The sequence below is a fragment of the Charadrius vociferus genome, unplaced genomic scaffold (assembly GCF_000708025.1).
Source record: "Charadrius vociferus isolate BGI_N301 unplaced genomic scaffold, ASM70802v2 scaffold161, whole genome shotgun sequence".
Taxonomy (NCBI): domain Eukaryota; kingdom Metazoa; phylum Chordata; class Aves; order Charadriiformes; family Charadriidae; genus Charadrius; species Charadrius vociferus.
In genome coordinates this window covers 1,457,949-1,482,681 of record NW_009646928.1, presented here as the reverse complement: position 1 = coordinate 1,482,681, position 24,733 = coordinate 1,457,949, and the positions used below count along the sequence as shown (strand labels likewise).

General features: G+C 39.0%; 1 protein-coding gene across 2 annotated transcripts in view; it reads right to left on the bottom strand.

Moving 5' to 3' along the window:
- Positions 1-16,437: 16,437 nt before the first annotated feature.
- ATF2 (activating transcription factor 2) overlaps positions 16,438-24,733 on the bottom strand; it is a 42,374-nt gene continuing 34,078 nt past the window's right edge. For both annotated transcript variants that reach the window (XM_009894531.1, XM_009894532.1), the window contains one exon: positions 16,438-19,108. In XM_009894531.1, the coding sequence (XP_009892833.1) occupies positions 18,882-19,108 (227 nt within the window). In that variant the 3' untranslated portion in view covers positions 16,438-18,881. The remainder of the gene's footprint in view (positions 19,109-24,733) is intronic.

Genomic DNA, 24,733 nt, shown 5'->3' with positions numbered 1-24,733 from the left:
TTTTTTTTGGTTAAAGCGAGGGGGAAATTTGCGCTGTAATGCCAGAAAGCACAAAGAGAGCGAAACTGTGGAATCCCCTCCAAAACGTTTTGGCGTGAGGGATTTCAGCCAGCCCGGCTGCCGTCGTTTCTCGCCGTCCAGGACTGTAAATTTCAGAGCTAAATGCGTTTAATTGAAAAGACAGCGTCGCGCCTGCTGTAACTCTTTTCCACAGTTGGCTTTTTTAACCCGAAAACAGATTATTTAAAGCAGAGGTTGGTTAGTACTCGGCAGATCTTGCCCAGCATAGGCAGGATAACGCCTGGTGATACAGTAGTTTCTCACTTGCGAGTATTGCTTCGCCTCTCAGGTGTGAGCCATGACTGCCGAGGACTCAAATCCAGCCCGAGCACGATGGGCACAAACCGGTCACTCAAATTTTATCCATTACAGCCGTGCAAATCCGCAACCATCAGCAGAGGTTCGGGAGGCATCCGCCGGCGCAGGCAAAAGGTGCAGGTGTCGTTAGGAGCATCACGCAGCCCGTCCCGCCTTGGCCTGGGGCACTGCGGTGGCTGCCGCAGATGCGCTGGGGGAGGCACGTGTTCAGGATGAGGGTTTTGCCGTAGGACAGTCTGATGGAGGAAGAAGAGCACGCACGTAGGCTGCATCTACAGGCTCTGCAATTGACGGTTCCTGTTGCATGAACGCAGCTCAGGGTCAGCAAATTACATAAAACACATTTTCTCTCAACAATGCAGCTAAAATATAAAGGTCTGTCTGGAAAAAAAAAAAAAAAAAAGGTGTTTTATGTGTTTAGTTGCACACGGGTTTTCATACTCTGAGTTCTACCTAGTCTTTTTGTAGAGAACAAAAAGGAAAGATTGTGTGGGAAAGTTTTCAGTATATTTAAATCTTCTTTAATACCACAAGAAAAATGTGGGGGTTTGTTATGTCTGTCAAATGTTTCAAAGCATAGGTTTTTCTGTTGATGTATTTTGCTTAGCTTGCAAAGTTAAAAAAAATAAACATTTTATCCCAGAGTGATCGTTTCCTCCATTTTATTCCTTCCCAAATGAATTCTAGCACGAGGGACCTGATTTCACAAAACACTTTCCTTTTGCATGTATAAAGTGCAGGAGTTTATTGAGCAGCTGGGCTACTGAAGGAATAATATTTTAATAGCAGGACCAAAAGAAGGTTAAAAGTAGATGAAAAATGGTTTGGAAAAAAGCAGCATAAAAAAAATCTTTGCCGTTCTGCCTACACGATTTGACCTTTGTGTGCATGGAGTGTTTTGCTTTGCTTTTTGGAAATAAGTTGGATCTTTATACAGGTTTTTTTTTTTTCTCTTACATTTCCTGGAATTAAATCCCAAGCTTTTATTCCAACTTCCTTCAATTAAATAACCAGCTTTTACTCTTCCACTACTCCCAAAATCTTTCACTATCTACTGAACTGCATGTTTACATTAGAAATGTTTTCCTGTCCAGGGAAAGTAACACTATTTTTCATAATGGGTATTATCAATACTAGAGTTGTTAAGATCAGTCTGAGTGATTTGATTGGTCATTTCAGTTGTCGACTAATGCCTCTGCTATTAATGTGGTCATGGCTGAAACCTAGGGAAGCGCGTTGGCCTTTTCCCTGTTAGTTACTAGAGTCATATTCCACCGTGCCAGGAAGAGTTCTGCAGCTGATCTGAGTTTTCAAAGCAAATTGAGCTCCATTGTTCTTTCTAATTAGATTATTTGCTTGGTCTGGGAGGATGTTTTGGCCCATGCTTTTGGAAGGACTTCACTGGCAGGCTCGCTCACACCCTCTGGACGTGCCCTCGTGGGTGTTGGCCCAAGGAACCTGTTGGGGGTGGCAAGGAGAGTGGCTGTACGTGGTATGTGCCATCGTACCTGATGGCAACGCTGGCTTTTACAGAGGCTGATAGCCTCGACACAGCAGGAAGAAATCAAAAGTGCAAATCGGGGAAAAAAATTAGCCTGGAGTTCACTAGGTAAAGGCCCCTTCCCCCACACCCTGCTTTTTGAATGGACCTAAAATCCTCATGGCAATTTCTTCTTAACAACATCATTATTTTAAAATTACATAATGCCTTATCAGGCCAGCACATCTTAGCACACCAGCAATAACAATGATTTAACTACAACTCTGGGAATTTCGTTAGAAGAGAGCCGCAGCTTACCGAGCACTAACACTTGCGCAGGGGCGAGGGGAGGAAAAGCGGATGCTCCGGAGCAGTGAGCACAGTTGGGGCAGAGTGGCTGTTCCTGCCCGGAGACCCCAGCTCCTACCTTTGCTCTTTTGCAGGGGAGAGCACAAACGAGGATCCCGAGGTAGTTTGCCGTTGATTTAAATGGCAGCAAGGATGAGCTTGATATCTTGCTCCCCTGGCTCTTTAGCCCTTGAAAAGCTGTCCTTTTCAAAATCGGTTTGTTAGCATCACATGCTGTAGAAAAAGCATTATTATACATGCCACCTGGTAGGTGTACTTTAAGAGTAAAGTCTCCAGAAGATAGATAGAGCGATAGAGATATAGACATATGTGTAACGTGCTATTTTCTGGCTTGCTCATTGTCCTTCAGCCTCATCTCCCAAGCCTCAAGGCTCTATAAATACTGCAGCCAGTTACTACTGCTTCATTTTTCATGTAAAATTTCATTACTGGGATTAGGGGTTGGTTTCCAGCGTTGAGGGTTGAGGGTTTTTTTCCGCCTCTCTCCTTTTGCTCCCTCGCTCTGGGTGCTGAGCGCTGCGGGAGCAGTGGCCCGTTTTCCACAGTGCACTTTCTTTGATCCATCACCTTGTCTGAGGGTCTGGTAACAAAATTGCCTCTAATTACCTGACATTTATTCTCCAAACCTTAACTAATTCTCTAATCATATAGTGATAAATGAGATTTTTTAAATTAATCACTGACATTTTTAAAGATTTATACACAACTGTAAAGAAAGGTTCCCAGCTAGTAAATATAATGTTGTGTGCAGAAAAAAAACCCACCATAAATTAAAGCTGTCCTGTACTAATGGGAAACAGTAAAAGTGAAGACGCGGTGAGATGTTACCTGATGAATAGGGGTAGCATCTCATCGCAGTTAGTGTCTTCCTGCAACAGAGCCCCTTGACAGCAGGAAAACAGCATCGTAGAAGCCTTGTCATGCGCAGAATTTAATTTAGCTTCGAATGCATAATTGCTGGGCATTTGTGGGGCGAGCCGGGGGGCGGCCAAAGGCTGCCTTACTGAGCAGATTCAGAGTTCATGCTATTTGCAATGGAATATTTACTCCTTGGAAAATGGCGAGACAGGTTTCTACCACTTCTTCAGCAAGATAGATTAAATTGTTCTGTCTAATTTAAAAGCCATCAATAAAAAGTTTAAAGACTGACTACCAAGCCTGCTAGTTAAAATTAATGTTTATGTAGATGACAGCTATTTGAACATGACATCAAGCCTGTCACCAAACCCAGAATTATCATTGCACATTACCAGCATTTTGGATAATTTTTCTCCCTTTGATGAGAGAACTGGCATTCGAGCTGATCTTTCGGACACTGGTGTTGTTCATTATTAATGGCAAAGTCATTTAAACACAATATTACCCAACACTGTACAGGCATAGAGGGAGACAGAATCCCGGCATCAAGTACAGCACCTGTGAGCAGCCTTTCTAAAGCGGACATAATTGGTTCTAGTCTGTAGATTGTAGTTGTAATTATTATTATTTTCTTTTATCTACAGGGTACAGACTAGGAAAGTAACAGTTACTAGGAAGAACTTGCGTGTTGAATTTGATGATCATTGCCAAAGAATGTGAAATATGTGTTACATATCCACCATACCTTCTGTTTTAAATCACAGCTACCACATTATAAACTCACATTTGGCATCCTATCCTGATCACAGGAATTGCACTATATCCCGTAACAACTTAGAGCAGTTTAGTACACAGTAGGTGATGTACCTCAGTGGAATGAAAAATGGGCTTAACATGCCTGCTTTTGGCTCTTTGGGTCATGAAAAAAACATTTAACAGACATAGGTGACAACGACAACCTTTAGAGCTAAATTTTTTTCTGGTTACACTAGAAGTGAATGCCATAAGATCTAAGGGGAAGCAGCACAGCGGCACAATCCAGCACAATCCTCATTTTAAAACTAAACTAAAACTGTTTGCTTAACATCTAAACAATCCACTAGGTTTAGACTGATGTTATGAGACATTATGCCATCGAAGGAAAAAAGCTCCCTCTTGGCTATGTTTCCTGAGCAAAGTCCTTTCTAAACTGATTCTTGAGGACTTATTCATTATGTCTCCCATTTGGATTTCCGAGATGCACATAAATGTGATGAGAATTACATAGTGAACAGGTACTATGGATAGGATATAGTAGATGCTGTCTATGTATCTTGGCGAAATCATATGATCTTAATCTTTGATGTAGTTTCCGTTAAAAAGAAAACTTGCACTTGAATTACTCTTCCTAGCCAGTTTTTCCCATGCAACAGATAAAACCAGCAGCACTTTCCAAGAATATCCACCTTTGCCCCCCTTGGTAACACGTCTGCTCTAACGCTGCTGGTGCAGGTAGGCTGGAGAACGGAAAATGCTGGGCTCGGTACATCTGAAGTACACTTTCTTTTGCTCTGAATTAGGTGATGGCTTTCAGGTTCTCTGACAGGTATCCTGCCCTGTCTTTCACGTCAAGGACTATCTCATTCCTATTTTCTTCCAAGCTTTCACCTTTACCTTATTATTTGTTTAATAAATATTGACAAACTCCTCTAATACTTTCAAACAAATTTACAGGTGCTTCCAGCCCTACAACTGCATCAAGGACGGACTGTCTCCCACATGTCTAAGGACAGAGGCTGGAAAAGGATTAGAAAATGACGTGTGCTCTACAGAAAGGGAAAATCTGGAGCTATCCAAATTTCATTCTATAATCACTATCATATAATTCGCTAGATTTGACCAAAACTAAGTGAGCCTTACCTTCCGTTAGGGTGTGAGCTTCCCAAGGGTGCGAGCGTGCAAACAAGGTTCTGGTCACCATAATGTTCATTGTGGATCGTGGTCGCTCAGTGTGTTGGGGTTTATACTGACACTCGGAGCTTTCCTCTCTCAACAGGTTCCAGGTGATGTTTAGAGCAAGCGATATCAAAATAGGCAAGTGACCTAACAGTAAAAGGGCGTTGTAACAGTAAAAGGGCGTTTTAACAGTAAAAGGGCACAAGCGATATCAAAATAGGCAAGTGACCGAACTCTTTGTAACAGTAAAAGGGCGTTTTTATTTGCAGCTGGTCTGAATATACTTTAACACCAGACTTTTTATGAGCTTTCTTATTGCTTGTGTGCACACTTACCACCATATCCCATCAGCACAGACTTTTAACGCGAGATCAGTTATTAATCGAATTACTAGGAAATTTCAAAATTGCTTACACTTTTGCTCAGATGTAAGAGCTACAAACTCTAAGTTACGTTTTTGAGAGTCCTGCGTATGAAACACAATATGTTTTTGATTGCTTGTTTTATTAAGTGAAACGAACAGGCTAATTAAAGAAATTCCAGGAAGTTTCTGCTTTCTGTCTCCTGGGGACAAGCCTCAAGTGTCAAAGGAGATAATACTGATGGCTATAAAACACCCAAGTGTGTTTATACTGGCTGTAAAATGGAGCTTATAGCTTCTATTTAACTTTCATAATATTTTCTTTTTACACCATGCTTAGAAATACGTATTAAGGCATTAGTTGAAGTCATGCTTGTATATATTTGAAAAAAATTGGTAATTGCAAGTTAAAAAACAGAAGGCAAGCCATTGGCAAAACAATCTTAGGAATAAACTGTTATAATTCCATCTATAAACACTAAAAGCTAAGAACAAGCTAGCAATAAAAAAAAAAATAATAAAAATTTGCATGATACTTCTAGTCCTGCCTTTCAAAACGTCTTTAACCATGAGTGGATGATCTCTTACTTGAGGTCATAAGCTGTGCCACAGAACTGGCAGTCGTTCTTCATGCAATCAGTTGAGACTTCCAGATCCACAGGATGACTTTGAAGAATTGCTGAAGAAATTAAATCTTCTCATAAGCAACCCAAATCTGTAATTCTGAAATGCTATATAGAACCTCCACAAAAGAGATTTTGTACTAACTCTTCTTTAATTTGCAGGTTTTATTCCAAAGAAAAGCTGAAAAGGTCTGTTTACTCTTTAACTGCTTTAAGACAACATTCCTAAGTTGCACGTTCTTAGTGCAATTATTTGATTTTCTAATAGCAGAGCCCTCAAAGTGATTTCTAAATTCTTAGAGAAGCCAACATATGTGTCACTGAAGCCATTCAAGAATTAAAAAAAGAATGTTTTTAATGAGGATATTAATTACCTCATGCAATTTGCTTCTCAGAGTTGTGTCTTCTAGGATATTTAGGGTTCTTTGACAGAATGTCCAAGTTTTAGAGCACCTGAAACATTCAGAGGTATTTTAAAGCTCAATAATGTGCTTTATATCAACAAGGCTGTATGGGTCCCAGTACGGCAAACTGCATCAAATTCGAAGTTGAATTTTATGTGATAGTTTAGAAAATTAACTATGTGAATAAAAAGTGAACTTTGGAGATGTTCTGCGAATTTCCTGCTGTGTAGACATACACAATCTAGTTATTGAGTGCCTTTGTAGAATGAACTTTAATGACTTGAAGATGCCTTTCTGTCCAAGTCTCAAAGCGTTGAGAAAGCGGAAGCACTGGATAACTAATTTGCAGTTCAACGAATCTCTGAGAGAGGTGTGCTTTCTTCCAGCAGGAAGGTTTTTGAAAGAGGATACAAAACCTCCCAAACTGAGCAAGGAAGCACATGCGCTAGCGATACCTTTCCACTTTACTGCACTTATCACAGCTGACTCTGCAAGCAGTCAGGTAACGGCGGCAGCACGGTGCAAGAAGTGGCATAGAATAATGTTGAAAATATCTTTCGAGACCAGCATTGGCTCTTCAGGATTGCAGAGAGATGACATTAAGCAAAGCAACTTCAAAGAGCTGAAGGAGATTAAAGTTTTTCCTCTTAATGATTCTAAAGTGTTATTGAAGGGATCAATAGCTTTTCCTGTTAAACAAGCTGTTTAAATCAAGTATTCCTGGAGAGGAGATAAACCAATCCTGGAAGTACTAGTGGGATTTAATAAGGATTTGAGATTTTCACTATTCATTAATTAATCTGCCAGTCTCACAATAGTTTTAGTGAACTGTAAATTTACAACAATAAGATTCCTTATGAAAGGACAAAATTATCTGATCTCTTCTGAGCCCTTTTATTTATGCCAAAAAGAATAATTCATTATGTGGTCCCCACAGAGAGAAATTTCTCACTTCTGTACCGGATGTCACTGTTTTTTCTGGGGGAGAAGGGAGAAAAAAAAGTGTTATTTCCCTTTTCTTTAATAAAAAAGAACTACATCCCGTGGTCGTGCACATTTTGCTTATTGTTAACCAAGACACGTGGAAGGCCCCTCAACAAAGCAAAACTGAATTAGCAGATATCCAGGTCCTAAATTGACAATGCCAGAGGCAATTACTAAGACTTGGTGACTTTTCAGCTGTGCATGCAGCAGTTTTATTTTAAACAAAAATCAAGAGATCACACAACTGAGCTTGCAATCTGACTTGCATATCACTGCAGCGACCTCAGGTCTGGAATTCAACCTCACCTATTCAATTGTAAACTCACACGATCCCCAATCAAACAGACATATAGGAAACTAATTCCTGGTTTAGTCCTTCCAAAATGCAGTTCCTAGTGGTTTTCTACACGCGTGATACCAATGCTTTCAGCCTGTGCACATACAATGACTTCAGAATTTATCTGCAGCAAAAAGTCACTGATAAGGGGAACAGTTTCCAAAGAGCTTTTTTTTTTTTTTCTCCCCTTAAACTCCAGTAAGTCATAGAAATACATGTCAAAAAGATGCAACCAAGCAAAGCTCTTGGGCAAACGCTGTACAGTAGCACGTGAGCAGGGGGACCCCAGGCCCTCACCACTGCAGTGTGGGTTGCAGCAAAGTTTCAACTACCAATCTGCTGCTTGTTCTTTGAAAACAGCTTCTTTGGGCCGCCAAGGGAAAACTGCTCTCCTTTCTGCTCCCAGATGGACATATTCTTAAGAAGAATGTGTCTTAAAATTTGTCCCATGTTTTAAGGGAACATGGCACAAAGAAATCCAATTAGTTTGTTCTCCAAGAGTGTCAAATCAAAAGCATTAATCCAGGTTATCATGTTATACAGCATTAAAAATCTTTTTTTATAGCATGTAATCATTACCTGTATAAAGACATTTAAAGTAACGTTACCTGTACTCTGTCCAGTTCTTTGAAGGAATGGAAAACATTGTGTAGGCACTGTATGCTGGTTTGCTTACATTTGTATTTGGCTTGATAGCTTCAGAAAACATACACACAAAGTTCAGATGGAGCATTACTAATCAGGTTGTTTTCACTATTCTTTCCCTTTTATTTAAAAGTTTGATCGTATGGACAATTGCTCTTAAGATTTCTTTTCTTTCCCGTGCGCACAACAGAACACCTTCCTGCCACCTGTGAAGAATCGTGTCCTATTCAAAGCATTCTGCTGCTCCAAAAACTCGAGAGTGAAGGGCAGATGCAGCCACACCACCTGCGAGACCACAACAGTTACTCAGAGAAAGGCACTATTCTAGCACTATTTAAGAAATTGTCTCAGATCTAGGGATTTCCTCATGTATTTTTAGGTAGGACAAACAAGACAGATTTCTTGATGCTTTTCAGACTGCATTGGCCAGCACTCCCCAAACTCTTCCTCCTCTGCCTACCGAAACGGGCTTCCATGGCAATTTACTCCCACCTAAACCTGTGCTGCCCTAGTCCTGTTTCCGCTCCCTCCTCTTTCTTTGCAGCCTGATGCCACAGCCTGGGGAGACAACCAACAGAGGCGCGGAGGAGCGCACGAGTGCCAGTGCTGGCGTCCCAGCGAGGGCAGTGAGCCCACAGCAGCGCCAACTCTCAAATAACCCTCGTGGTGAGCTGTGCTGGGAGCGCCCTTCTTAACCAGACTTCAGTCTGCTGCAGTTTACTTCAAATATCACACAAAACAAGAATCAAAATGAAGGTTTCCTTTATCCATCCACAAATTCCTTCACATCAAACCAGTGTCGTGACATCTTCATCAACTTCTAAAATGACATCGCCGGGCAGACTCGATTTCTGCACCTGCCTGCAGAATACCTGTCAGAGACCCTCGGTCTAATTACAGCCCTGCCGACTGCTGCTGGGACTGCCTTGCAGTGGCACAGTGTAACAGGGACCAGTAGATGGAGAAATTCAGATAGCACATGGAAAAAGCAGACCCATAAACAACAACAACGAAACCCCCATCACAGTGGAGTGCAAAACCATAGAAAGATGAAACACAGCGGAGCTCTCATCAGTCAGCTCTGTTTCTGAAGCGGGAGTATCTCCATCAGTGGGCTCAAATCACATGCAGGGTGTGGCTGCTGTCTCCTATCCCCACTTTACATTGATGAATATATTTAAATATACTTACAGGGGGTATTTTATTGTTTGTTATTGCTGTATGAGCAAAGTCTGTTATGCTACTCTAGAAGTCAGTTCATGGCAGTTACTTTTTTGGGAGTCTATTCTAGAGAATTTTAGTTTTGATTTTTGTTGTTGTTGTTTGTTTGCTTTTAGAGTTTATATTCCTTTCTAAGGAGTCGAGTAAGCAAACTGTGCTATGGAGAGGCTTGTACCATTCCCTGGCAGTTCGTCAGAAGAGCAGAGGGAATGCTTTCCCCTTATCTCCTTGGAGAACAGATGAACCAACGGGAAAAGCCTCCTACCAGAAGAGAGACAGATGAACAGCCAATGAAGCAGCAGTGGCTCTCAGCTTCTCTTCACACAGAGCTGGCCAAATTCACATTTATGTATTTAATTATCAAGTAACAGTAAGGTGCAGCCTGCCAACTCTGTTTGAAAGTTTATTCAACCCTTAGCAGTGGAAAACTCCGCCGGTGCCCGAGGTTGGCGGCAGAGGAGGGGATGGAGCTCTCGAGCAGTCGGGCAGCGCAGCATCCCAGCCACTGCAGACCTGGGGAAGCTGTCCCTTTCCCCACCCTCTCTGTCTTCGTCTCTCAAGAGCTTAATGTGGTGTAAAACGAAGAGTAGCAGGACAAAAAATAGACAAAAACTTTATGTCGGTACAAAGAATGTATTTGCTCAAAATCTTCAGCAGTTACCACTAGATGGCATTTTATTCCTGAGAAATTAGGAACTCCCGGGTTTCGAATTACTTGTTACAGACAGCAGGAAACAGTAGGAAATGGAATTACTTACCTCATTCGGTCAATAATTTATTATCCATTGTCTTGTATAAGCAAGGCATCACTAACACAAGACACTTTTACTTGCAAATTTATAAATCTTCTTTATGTAACTATAGCTTGTCACTCTTCATCCCCCTGCTCAGTAGGTACGGGTTTAAGCTGTAGTCAGCACTTACCAAAAGTCTTTCCACGTCTTTAAATGAAAGACAAATGTAGGCCAGTTCAGACTTTGAGCATGCCCTGGAAACCTGCCAGAAATGCCTTGCTCCAGTAACTGTACACAGTATTTCCTGTGTTACTTTTAGCTAAACCCTTAATACAGATTGCAGTACAAAAAGTAATTCCCGTTCAGTAATTCCCGGTTACAACTTGATTATTATGAAAAAAATATTTTCGTAATATTCACTTATTAATATTATACTTTGTGGGAGTTCATTTTGATTTCAGCTTGTACAAGCTATGATGCACAAGATGACATTTCCATTCTTAATCTTTGCAGCGTACAATGTGTCATACCCAGAGGTGCAATGAAGTTCTACTGGGGACATCCTGGGGTGACATGTAGGTAGCTTGTTTAATGTCCATAAGCCTCTCGATATCAGATTAAAAATAAGCAAGAGGATTTCCCTTATTCTGCAGCAAAATGGGAGACTAAGTGAACTATTAACTTTTTCCTAAAAAAAAAAAAAAACCAAAACCAGTTACAGTTAACTCTTACAGAAAGCCAAAAGACCTTCAATAAATGTACTTAATTTTGTATGTATGCAAATATACATGATACAAGAAGGATGTTTTTTCATTAGATCATTGTAAAAACTGCTGCTCTGAGCATATAGCAGCCTGTTTAACAGTTCATCACAGCGAATTCAGCGATCAGAATATTGAAATAACTTCACTTCCTGCTTTGAAATTCTGAAAGAAAACAAAAAAACAAAACTCAATGAAAAAAACCCAGAACAGAACCCAAAAGATGTTCCAAATATGGCCTTTGAAAAACAGTTAAGCTTTTTGAGCAATACAAAGCTGCATACCAACATGCTTCAGAAATACTTCACTTCCAAGTGTTTTTTAATATATATTCAAGGTATCTAAAGCATAGGTCTCACACCAAGGTCTCTTGCTCTTAACGGGTCTTCAGCTCCGCTGGCAACAGCAGTGGCAGTTGCTGCTAGCTGCAGGCAACGGGCTGGATGGCTGCTGGCAGATGAGACAAATGATCAAAATCTTTCAGGGTGGAGGCTTGGGGCAGCATTCAAGTAACCCATAAACACTAATGTAATGGATTTCTCAGCACTTGAAGAGTAAAATTGAGAAAATATTCAGGAAAAAAGCTTGCCTGCTTGGACTAAGCTCTAGGTATGACAGTGACTTCTGAGGAGTAACTTTGGACCTTAGAAAGAAGTGCAGTATTGAGTTAGAAGAAAAAAAAATTGCTGGATCATGATGCACAGAAAGTCTGTGCATCACTCAGATTTTCTTTGACTGCTTTATTGTTACTGACAGAAGCACCGATGGTGATTAACCAGAACCTGCTCTCATACTTGCTGGGGAAAGCCTCGTTATAGAAGGAATGTAACTTTACTAGGGTAAAACTAATCTTCACCTCTTCACAAAACAGGCCCAAGCTTGTTTGAAATTGTCATTGTGGGAAAGCTGCTTTGGTTTAAGCCAAATATTTAAAAAAATGGTGTACTGCAAAATTTTAAGTGATTTTATATTGGTTTAGTAACTATACACAGGCACTTTTTTTTTTTTTTAAATTTATCTTAATAATGTTCTCTGGCAACTTGAGCTGCACTTAAATAAATCAATAGACATGGCAAAACAAAACTTTACAATCTCTAAAAGTTTGTGTTTATAACAATCCAACTCTGCCAAAGTGTTGACATTTTCTTAGGTAGACGAGCCCCATAGGATTTTATGCACCCTAACACACACGTCTGGGCGCCTGCTATATTATGAAGGGAAGTTACGTTAAGTGGGGAGGTGTACCCTTATCTGATAGGTGAAAACAACAAAAAAATCTAAACTAGATGTGAAATTACAAGAGTAGGTAAAGATCATGCATTTCTTTCCTGAAACAAAATGATGTTGCCAGACCTTTAGCACAAGGCAAAGGCCAGAGTTTATAACAAACTGGTACTTACGGTTTAAAGAGACCATCGAAGGGAAATGTACAAGTCAGTATAATGTGTTTCCATCCCAAGGAAGCCAATGCTGTGCCACATGTGAGGTAGAAGTGACAAATTCAACTATGCTGACAACTCAGAAACAGCATTCCAGTTGTGTGGTAGCTGGAAATGGAGCTCTAAGAGATCTATGGCCAGCAACCTTCTCACACAGCATTCAAGAAAGTGCTGCATAATTTATGGAAGAGAGACTCCTATTAGAAGCAGAGCTCTAAAAAGTTTGGGTAAACCATTAGAGAAAGCATAAAAAAAAAAATAATAATCTTTTTATATCACATACATGTGAAAGTCATAAATTGTAAACTTCCTATCTTGGGGTTCATTAAATATTCAACAAATGATCCAGTGTTGAAAATGTTCCTATCACCCAGTGAAATATACAGCATCTGTTTGGCATTTACACGGATTATCTATTTTTTCAGCAGAAATCATTAGCTCTTTAAAGCAATTCTTCTGAAAGGGAAGACAGAAAACTAGAAAACTGAAATATTAGCCTTTTACTTGTTTTGAAATCATAACCATGCTGACTATAAAGTTTGTTGGCATTTTATAGACAACTGGAATGACTGTGCTGTACATTATATCGCCTTTAAGAGTATCTTTCTCAACACACAGTCATGAATAATGTTTATACTACTTACCTCAAGTGAGAGCAAAACATTCATAACATCACTGTAAACATTTGGAACAAATAGATCATCACAGAAGGCGTCCTCATGTCACAGTGAGTGTCTGAGAAAAGGGCTGGCGTGATTGAGATGTGAAACACAGCCACCTTCTTGTTCAGATGGAAAAGTGGGCAAACGGCATGGACTTTTTTTTCCTCTCCATTTCATTTTCTCCATTTATTCAGAAAGGCAATTTATTTTGTTTGTTGCTAAAGCAGAGGGCTTGTTCTCTCTTTACTTGTCTCCCTTTTCCCCTGATTAGGATCCTAGATGTAGGACGCGGATGTAATTTCCCGTTTTATTTTTAAACATGAACCAATGAATAGGCTTTTTGAAATCATTCAGTTTGTAAAATACATCACTCCAGTGATTTCTCCAGGACACTATTTTTGCCTTCTGTAACGGTCTAGAACCAGCGATTCAGCTAAAGGGAGGGAGATACAATTTATCTACCACGCCAAGACTAGCTTGCAGTGAAACAAGCACAGGGACTTTTTAGGCAGTGAGGGCAAAGAAAAAAAAAGACCTTAACTTTTGTCTTACAGGTAGCTAAACACACCCATCAGACTTGCATTCATTCCACCCGGGGACAGATGGTATTAAATGGAATTGTAATAGCTCCTGTTTGTACTTTGATGTATTAAGCTAGCCCCCGGCAAGAGTTACACGAGGAAAACCTGGTTACCTGTAATTCCGTTCCTCTGAAGGCATCTCTGTGACAGTGCACTCCTTCCTGAAGCTCATCTTCTCAGCCTACCACTGACAGCTCTCCCTAAGCTACAGAGGACTATCCTTTAAGCTTATTAATTGTAAGCGGGAGTATCACCAGACCCTACTGTCCAAAGAGGTTACAAATACTGCCCGCTTACTACTCTGTCTGCTATTAGTATTAAAAACAAACAAACAGGAGTTCCTAAAAGCACGAATCCTTTCCTTTGCTTCAAGCTGTTTGGTACCTTTTATGCCTGTAACCATTTCCAATCAATTTATGCAGCTCAAGCTACTGGTTCTTTAGCTAGGGATTAAAAATAATAAAGGTACTTGCATAATCATTTCAGAATGCTTTTCAGACTAAGTATTTGTTCCCAGACAAAATTCAGTTACAGGTAGTTCATTTAAAAATTTGAGAATGTTCTCTCCCCTCCCTCTTCTTCCCCAAAATGAATAGGAAAGAGGTGCTCGGAACAACATACATCATGATTACAAACATGGTAATAAAAGAGGGATAGAGATTTTGAGCAAGGCTTAAAATAATCACACAGATCGGATCAAGTTTACGTGTCTCGTTAGCCTACTGACAGCCACGTAGTCAGATGATAACTAACCACACACCTAGGAAGTCACAAACTCTTTTTGAAGATAGTTGCACTTTGCAGAATTATGAAGCCTGGATGAAGCACACAATCTGCACTCATTAACTGTGCAGAACATCTGTAATGAAATTTTTTGCAACACTAAAAAAATCCATACTGGAGATTGAGGACGTCCTTCCAGACCCACCTATGTATTCTGCAATGTATCTTGTTCTAGGAAAATGTAAATGTCGTGCTTTCATAAGCTTCTCATACCTATTCTAGCTGAAGAAGACACAGTGTATAGAAATTCCATTCCTGACTACTAAGTTGTTGAAAGTTTGCTATAGAGTTAACGCAATCAAGGAGGAAGCAATATGCAAAAAAAAGAAATTCCATACTAAATATATTAGCGCTTTCAGGGGCTCATTACACAAAGAAAAACATTATGAAAAGGAAGAAAGTGAAGAACAAGAAAGATCACAATCTTAAATTCCATGAAGAAAAAAAGTCATTAAAACCTAAAATTAAGATTAAAAGGACAGGAGTCTTACTATTAAAGAATATAAAACTTTGAAAATCCAAATCATTCCACGGTAGTGTCATCTGGACCTACGCTACAGTGTTACGCAAGATGGGTTAAATAAATCATACCTGTGTTCCTGTTGATACAGTGGTTAAAAATAAATGTAAAGGCAAAAGACTACTGTAAGCCAATCTTACATGCACTGTTCTGCAATGCAAATGAGCGCGGTTCAAATTATTTCTCTACTGAGGGAAGCAACAGGCAGCATATAAATGCAAACAACCTTCATTAGACACATTGTCATGAGTATATTAATCATGTCAAGCAGCATTGCTGAAGTTTCCTTCAGTGCAATTTAACATACCTTACTTTATTAGGATGCACTTAATTTCACTATGTTTTCTCCTCATGATCATTTATGATGACCAATTAAAATGTTTGTGTCTGTCTCCAAGCAAATTACTTCTGTAATTCCGGTAGCTGAAATCACAACTCATCCAACACTTCTGCCATCTCTTTCCATCAGTGTAGTATCTTTGCTCAGCCTCTATTAGCATTTTAAAAAGAAAAAGCTTACTTGGATTGCACAGTTAGGTATAAAATCACATCTTTTTACAGTGTAGACATTAAAATGTGGGTTGGCTGCCCCCCCAGCTGCCCTGTTACACAGACCTGCATGGTTTTTCCCTTGGAGTGACAAGCATGACTCTCATAGTCAGAACATAATGAAGCTACCGAGGCCTTGGGCATTATTCTTGTATTGGGCTCAAAGTCGTGTGCAGTTTAATTTCCCTTGGTCAACACGTGCAATAAATGCAAATACACAGCAACTTTACCATTTCAGTTTCCTCCAAAGCCTCTGTATCAGGCTTCTGTCAAGAGCTTGTCAAGTCATGAGGTAATAGAATGTGCCACTCCATATATGTTTCCAACATCCATAAATAATGCCAAACCATTTTTAATATTCTAAAAATCAAACATGAGGGCATGATTTTTCACCCCTCAACCTTTCACCGCACAACTGTGAGCAGTTCATCTGACTACAGCTGTTATTTCCTGGCTCCATGTCTATACAGATAAGATTAAGATACCTGGAAGGTAGCTGGAAATTCTGATTACACGCAGCACTTTTGCTGTGGATCTCGGGGCAACCAGAAATGGCCGACCAACATCTGGAATCACCAAGCTATGTTTATGAACTTCTTTACCCGTGGATTACTGTGGGCGCCGGGAACTAACGATACGAGGCTTGTTCCTCAGAAGCTGCTGGAGCTCAACTGCAGAGCAATGGAATTGGACTTACTTTCTAAAGAACCATAGGTGTTCTTATTTACATAACGTTACTTTGACATTATAGTAATGACTTCCAGAAAAAATGCTGATAATTGCAAGGATGAAGAAATAAGTCTGAAGACGGTGCTGCCTTTTAGAACAATTATAATTCCATTAAAATAGGAACATAACTTAAAGATAGATTTTATTCTCTTTGATGATTTACTCATGCAAACTGCACATAAAAGAAAACAGTACAGTTTGTGAAACATGTCAAATGTAAAGACCCAAAATGCTAGGTACAGAAGTAGTGTGACATACGTCTCAAAACAGAATCCATGGTAGTACGACTAATAACTTTTCTCTATTTGCTGAACACAGATTTTAATGGTTCTTTTCCAGCCCCAGTGTTAAATTCATTAACTGTTTACACATCTCCTATACACTTATGCAGACTTATTTTACAAGTGCGACAGTTTTGTTATAAAAAAACTCCACTTATATAAATATGATTTAAAAGCCTTTGTGTTTAGGAGACCAAATTATAGAATAATCAATGAGGCCTTATCTAGTCCACCAAAACTACAATGAAAAGTGACTGTATAGCTTTCGTGCAGAATTCCCATTTTGTGCCTTTGCAATTAGTTTCCTTCTCACAAGAGGTCCATTGCATTTCACCATCCTGGAAACGTTCAGTAACTGTTACAGCTTTTTATCTTGAAACTGGGAAAGTAAGACTTTTAAACACATGAGGTTATCAACTCAACTTTCTTAGTTTTAAAATACAAAATATTTAGAATCCCTATTATTTTCATGCTTAAAGCCCTGCAATGATACATATATGACTTAGATACTTCTTTTTCCAGTTTTCATTATAGTATGGTTGTATATATATTGCAGAAATTATGGTTTTCCTGTGGATCAATTACATTTTCAGATTTAAAACTGAATCAAATAGAAACTTGATGGCACTGACACTTAAAAACACATAGTATAGTGTGAAGAAGGAAGAGCAAATGAACTACACAACCCATTATAAATGCATTAAATCTTTGTTATATACATAATGGAATCCTGCTTTACTGCCAGTTGCTACTATGCATTTGTTTTTGCTATTATACAAAGTTTTCCGACTTGAAAGCACACATCTACTTTTTTTAAACAACTTAATCTATTGTAAAATATTGTACTGTATTTTGAACATGAGTACAGAATCAAAATAGATAATGGCACATTTAAAAAACTCAATATCCTACAGATGATTGGATAATGAGAAAAAAGTGTACCTACAATCATCTCATCAGAAACAAACTACATCATGGAATGTTAGTTATCCAAGTTCGCACAGTAAATAACATTTTAAAACTGCAATCACCTATCAGCCAGCATCACATTGAAGGCATCTTTAAACATTCAAGCAAAAGACTGCTGGCATTAACTACTGAACCATTCTCACGCACACACCACACACACCACATTATAATTACATTGTTTCCAAGATACGGTAGATACTGATTTTTTTTTTTCCCCCCACAAGAAAGGTATCAAAATTTTTGCTACTAAAAGATGACAGTGCTTACACAAGAATTAAGTACAAGTTAGCTTGCAAATACAAGACAATGACAAAAAAAAGTCTTGAGTTGTCTGAAGAAGGATTTTAGGCTTTTCTGGCATCCAAAACCATGAGTAAACTCCTTAGTCTGTGACTCAAAAATCCACAAAATATCAACTTACTTTGGAACACTAAGTATTCCGTATTTGATAACCCTGTATTTTACAATATGCTTACTGGTTTCAGCCTAGCAACAAATAGAGATCTATTCTGACCGGAGAAATAAAGCTTTCCTCCCCCTAGAATGAAAGTGTTGGAGGGGAAAAAGCCCACCTGACAACAATTTAAAACAACAAAAAAAAAATCAAATCTATTTAGCAGTGATTCTCATCTAGGATAGGTATGTGCATAAGAGTACTGTATCTCATATACTGTACTGGCCCTATTACACAAATTAAAAACCCCAACAGTTAAAAAGCCAACCAAAATGCTATACATAAAACAACCCAAACATTTTTCTCCCAATGTTCTTCCTCTCATAATGTGCAAAACAACAAAAAGGCAAAAAGACTAAAAGCAAATTTACTGTTACTGTCTTTCTCTTGCCTAGTGCTTTATGACCTTGCTCACGTTACAAAGTCAATAGGGACTATGCAGAACTTTGGTATAAAAATGTCACATAACATTACTATCACAGTCTTGGGGATGACCTTTAATAATTCACCCCAATGTTTGTTGAAATAATACCAAATTAAAAATGAAATAAACCACATTGTACTGTACACACACTTTACACATTAAGCACAAAAAATAACTAGTAAAACTAATACTTAAAAAAAAAAAGTCTTTTGCAGAGAGACTAGAACTGGTGTTCTGTCTCATCTTCACCTGCCAATCGTTAAAGCCAAATTTAAATTGGATTTTTAAAAATTAATAATTTTAAGCTACAATTTCTCCTAGATGGAGACTGGTCTTTTGTTGATTTCCCTTTAAAGTCACAAATGTATATCTAAGAAACTGACGCAATGCAAGTTTTTAATCAACTTCCTGAAGGCTGCGACTGGGAGGGAGGCGCCATGACGATCTGGGAAAGCACCGGCTCCGTGCTCTGGTCCGCCATCTGGGTGAGAACGGAGGTGGCCACTGCTTCTGCCTTGGAAGTTGAGCTTACGCCATTGGAAGTGCTGACAGAGCTGTGCTGAATAGCCTCCGTGTGTGGACTGCTTGGCACTGATATGTCTTCTGAACTGTCATCTTTATCTGCAGCTGAAGAAGAAAAATTAATTATTTGTTTTCCTCCCGGAATGCACACCACCACGTCCCAGGTTAACAGCAATCATCCCGTAAATAATTAGAATTCATGGTGTAATGCAGCACAAGTTGCAAAACGATTTTATTTTCATTTTTTAAAGAAAATACTACTTTGTAAGCAAAAAAAATACGGACTGCACTACAGAATATTCAGGAAACAAGAACATTTTCACATCTTCAAAGTCATGATTAAAAATTGTCTGATTTCCTGCCTAGTAAATCAGCTGGTGGGTACCACGCCTAATTCTAATGATAATTCTAGAATTATTTCTAATTCTACAAATTCACAAGTTACTCAGCGGTTGAGAAGGGATGGGACAGGATGACACTAACACTAAGAGAAGAGATTCTGCCCCTCTACTCCACTCTCCTGAGACCCCACCTGGAGTACTACATCCAGCTGTGGAGTCCGCAACATAAGAAAGCCATGGACCTGCTGGAGCATGTCCAGAGGAGAGCCACGAGGATGATCCAAGTGCTGGAACACCTCTCCTATGAGGAGAGGCTCAGAGAGTTGGGGCTGTTCAGCCTGGATAAGAGAAGGCTCCGGGGAGATCTTATTGCAGCCTTCCAGTACCTAAAGGGGGCCTAAAGGAAAGCTGGGGAGGGACTTTTTACTAGGTCACGTAGTGATAGGACGAGGAGGAATGGCTATAAACGGGAAGAGGGCAGGTTTAGATTAAACATTAGGAAGAAATTTTTCACTTTAAGGGTGGTAAGGCACTGGCACAGGTTGCCCAGAGAGGTTGTGGGTGCCCCATCCCTGGAGGTGTTCAAGGCCAGGCTGGATGTGGCCTTGGGCAACCTGGTCTAGTGGGAGGTGTCCCTGCCCATGGCAGGGGGGTTGGAACTCGATGATCTTCAAGGTCCCTTCCACCCTAAACCATTCTATAGTTCTATGAACACCACTGTGGTATCATAGCCTCGTTTCCATAGAAAGCCAGGCTAACGGCAGCTACAAAAAGGAAAACTAAGCATGAACAAACAATGATGAGATGAAGTTTATGATGTACTGAGGTTTATACGACATACTAGCTCTTACGAAAGTTCACTAAATTAGCAATTCAAGTTCACAATATAAAGATCCTTGAACAACACCATGCATACTAAGAACACACTCCTCTTCAAAGCCTGAAAACAACAGGTTTTTTTATCATCCGCTTCTGGAAAAGAATGGTATGGTCAAAAAGGATAGGTAAGCAAGCAAAAGTGCTATATTTCTTTCTAAGAAATACTGCCTATGCGAACAAGGTAGCAATTTCTCTTATACCTCTACTACCAGAGCTTGGACATAATAATTTGAAAGTATCATAATGTTCTTATTCATGAAGCCAACTATTTTACAGATACTGCATTTTTTCAAAAACAGATCTTTCAAGCATTAAAGGAGATAGAGACAGATGATACTGAGCAAGGTCTGCTTACGATTACCACATATCTTAATGTTACATGGTAATTGTATACAGCAAATGTCTTCTGAAAGACATTTGTGATCCTTAGTAGGAACTTGCCCATTCAAGAACAGAAAGAACATGAATGAGTGGCAATTCAGTCAACACTATTCATCGGTACTTCATCTTCGCTACACCTCTAGCAAGACCTACAAGACCTCATGTACGAACAAGAAAGAAGGAACACATGCAAACTTTGTTAAAAAAAAATTCTAGTGCCACTTCCTGAAAAATACTGAATTATGTGAGTAGCATATTCTTCCCCTCAGACAGAATGAAATGGCAGCAAGCGGAACAATATGGATCAAATACAGTCTCTCTGCTGTATCACCTGCTCCTCCTCTTCAGAGTACCTGTTCTTTTATGAATCTCAATCTTCCTATTATGCTGCTTCTGCTGATACCCAATTTCCTTGTTGGCCAAATCCTCCTTATTCTCAAGAAAAAGAGTTAGTTTAAATGCTACAAACCAGAGACAGAGAGGAAGTAAAGTAGATCGTTATCTTTCAGCCAGAGAAGGAAGGTCTTCCATTGTTCTGTATCCCTTAACATGTACATTGTTAACTCACAAGAAATGTCTGTAATGATATCACAGTGGTAAAGAATATGAGAAAGGCTTGATTTTTCTAAAGTTGATGGGCTCAGGAAGATCACATATGCAATGGAAGAAGCAATTATGAGAGTGCTTACGATCACCAATGTACAATAGAAGTTTTCATATCACTGAGCAGAGGAACAAACATACTGTGCTGAAGAGACACAAGCACATGATTCAGGTATTTTCAGATGCCGGGGCTGGGGGACGGGGGGGCTTACAGCAGAGAGGTGATTATATAAAGATAAAAAACTAACACTAGTTTACAGTAATAAATTTGACTGGAAGCATAAATCCTTGCAATGACTACAAAGTAATATTGAGAAATGAGGTACCACCCTGAAGAATAGCTATTTAGACTTTCTTCAAAATCCTTCCTTATATAACACTAACTTTACAGGAACAGCAGCCAAAAACCGAATACAGAAGTCCATTTGAAGAACTACAACCAAACAAGAAAATCTACTCAGTGAATATAGAAGATATTTAAAGTCAACTCATTACAAAGGTGACTTGTTTTCTTAAGCCTGAAGACTGGGAATAAAGAATAAAGGCTTTTAGAACAACACAGGAAAGTCACATTTAAATTCCAACAGATTTTTTTTTTCTTACTTGACCAGAGAATTGCCAGGCCCAGGACTGTGGTTTCAAGAGTACAACTGACACATACCAGAATCATAATGCAGCTAACAATGTAGAAAAAAGCCAAGGCATTTTAGTTTTTTAATGGCTCCCCCAGCTTTGACTCAAACCAAGGAAAATGAACAGTCCGAATTAGAAATGAATCTACAGGAGTAACGCGCACTGTACATTAGAATACTGACGACATCACATGAACTTTCTTGAAGGCTATACAGCTCCTAGACAGGCTGTGTCATGAGAAGGAACAAGATATTTTGGTAATGGAACACAACATGGGCTACACCGAGCTACAGAAAAGATTTGAAAAATACCAAAGAAAGCACAGAGGAGACTTTTGAGGATTTACTAAAAAGTACCTTTTTAGAGTAGTCAAACATTGCAACTGTTTGCTTCTTATTAGCATTGCTTACCAATAGCTTTCAGTAAGGGTAAGCAATCAAAGAGAGATTCCAGTCTTCAGAAGGAAAAACCCCACCAAAAAAACCCAACCAAACAACAAAACAGGACCGAGTATGTAAGCACTGGCACATGATCCAGAACTGCCTTTTGATGCCCTGATAATCACTAGAAAGGAAGCCTCGTGGTAATTCTCATCAGGCTATCCGTGGACTATAGAGGGACTCAAGCCTAGAAATGCTCATTTCCAGTGAGTTGGCCTTTGTGAATATTCCCTGCAGTCACTGAAGGACTGTTGCTTGTCCACAGCAGGCTGTAGGAACATAGTCGTTTGAGTGGTTCAAATTATCTGAGGTCTGAAACTGCTTAGTCACCTTCTACCATTTCTTTAAAACTAACTAGAGAAAGAACACAGAAACCTTCATTTAACACCACCTACACTGCAGCCTCTATTTATCTTCCTTTATATTCAGTTTTGTACAAATGTTCCTGAATGTTATGATGTCCTTTTGAAAAATATGGAAGAATACCTAAAAATATCAAAAAAAATAGTTGAAAAGGGTGTTTTACAACTCATTTTCACAATGCATTTTCTTCTCACAAGTTTTCACCTTTTTCCTTCTCCAAGTCAAGAAAAAGCCTGAGAAAATACAGGAGTATTGCAGAAGACTTTTAGAAATAGCCTGGTATAGAAGAGCTAAAATGAAAAATAAATGAACAGCATTTAGATTTCTCCTATACAGGGCACTTTTTTGTGTTCCCCTACCCCCCCCCCCCCCCCCCCCAAATGTTTAAAGATGCATTCAGAACCAGTGGGATCCTTCTTTGGGAAATAAAAAAGTGTAAACTGGCTGAAAACTCAAACATTGCAACAGAAATTCATCCATACTGCCTCAAAGCACAATAACTATTTTTATGGTTTCTCTGTGTTGATAACATCCTCTTTTAAGCAGGCACAAGACTTTTTAAATAAGGAAAATAAGATCCCAAAAACAGTCTCAGAAAAAGAAACGGGTATCCGCACTGTCATGCTTTTCACTTGGCCCGAGACAAAAATGTCCCTAGGAAATCCAAAAGATCTTAAAAGATATGTAAAAGTAAGTGCCAAAAATACCCTGAAAAGCAATAGATTATTTGTGCCTATTCAAGTGCATCACACATGAAGTCCCATTAAATTGTGGACTTAGCTGTTAAAAGACGATCTGCACAGTATAAACTAGCACTGTCTCAGCAGTGCACAATATTCAGCACTGCAGGAGCTCTGTAATCTCATCTCTTCAATTTCTTCTGCAGAGACAGACTGTTAAACCACTCAATACGTTTTTGAAGCAATTCAACTTAGATTACTTGATGACCGTAATGTTTATTTAAAATTACTTCATATATGAACACCATTTTCATGAACATATTAACTGAAACCATTTTTTCCTCTCATAAATTGTACTGAGGGTATGTCACTTAGCCAACATGCTTTCCTAACCATAGTCACACAGAGATAATGTGACAAAATCCTTTCAGAGGGATGGCATTACAACTATCATTCCTGTTGAACTTTGACTTTCAAGAGACTTTTCAAGAAACTAGGTGAGCTATGCTTCCAATCTCCTTGCTTACTATTTTTTTTTTTCCTCAAATGTAGACTTTTCCCACCACTTAATATTTTAGTTCTTATTCATTTTGCATTCTTTAGTAAATCAGGAACGTTATAGTCCTTTTCTGAGGGCAGAAAATAAGCATCACTAAACAGGCCATTCATTAATTCTTCAACAAAGAAATCCTCAGCATGTAATTAGTTTGCCAGTTTAAGACTTATGTTTAAATATTTTTCATGCCAATTCAGGAACAGGCTTCCTCAAAACATCAAAATTCAAGAAACCTACAGGGGTTTTTTTTGTTTATTTTTGAAAAACCTTGCATGCATAATGTTATCCCCTAGTAGCTTCCGTATGAAATTATGTTGTTCTGTCAGATGGGAGCCATAATGGCCTCATCCCTGCAGCAATCATTGTTAATATAAATCCCAAACATATTTCTATACTGTTCCAATTTACTCCAAGACGCTATTTTCCATCTTGTCAAAATGACTGGAGATCAAAGGACCAAGATTTATAAGCTCAGAACTGACAAAATCAGTATTCTAAATATATATGGCAATAGAGAGTTGCTAAATCTCCTGAATCTTTTAAATTAAAAAATATTGCCCATTCTGATGAAATTGCTTACAATGACTACAAGTAAAGATGGTGGCCATTAAGTTTTATCGCAAGCACCTGAGGATCTGTTTGCATGCAATACAAAATGTTCCTTTATTCTCCTGAATTACTGACACTGGCAAATTAAAATGAAGTGGCTACATATGGCAGAAACAATCTTCACATTTACAAATATCCTGAAATATCACTAAATCATAAAAACGAAAGCTGTGGGTTATATATTATGAATGTTGCCTAATGCATTCCCAGCTCAGTTATTTGTAACAAATTTGTGTACAATGGAC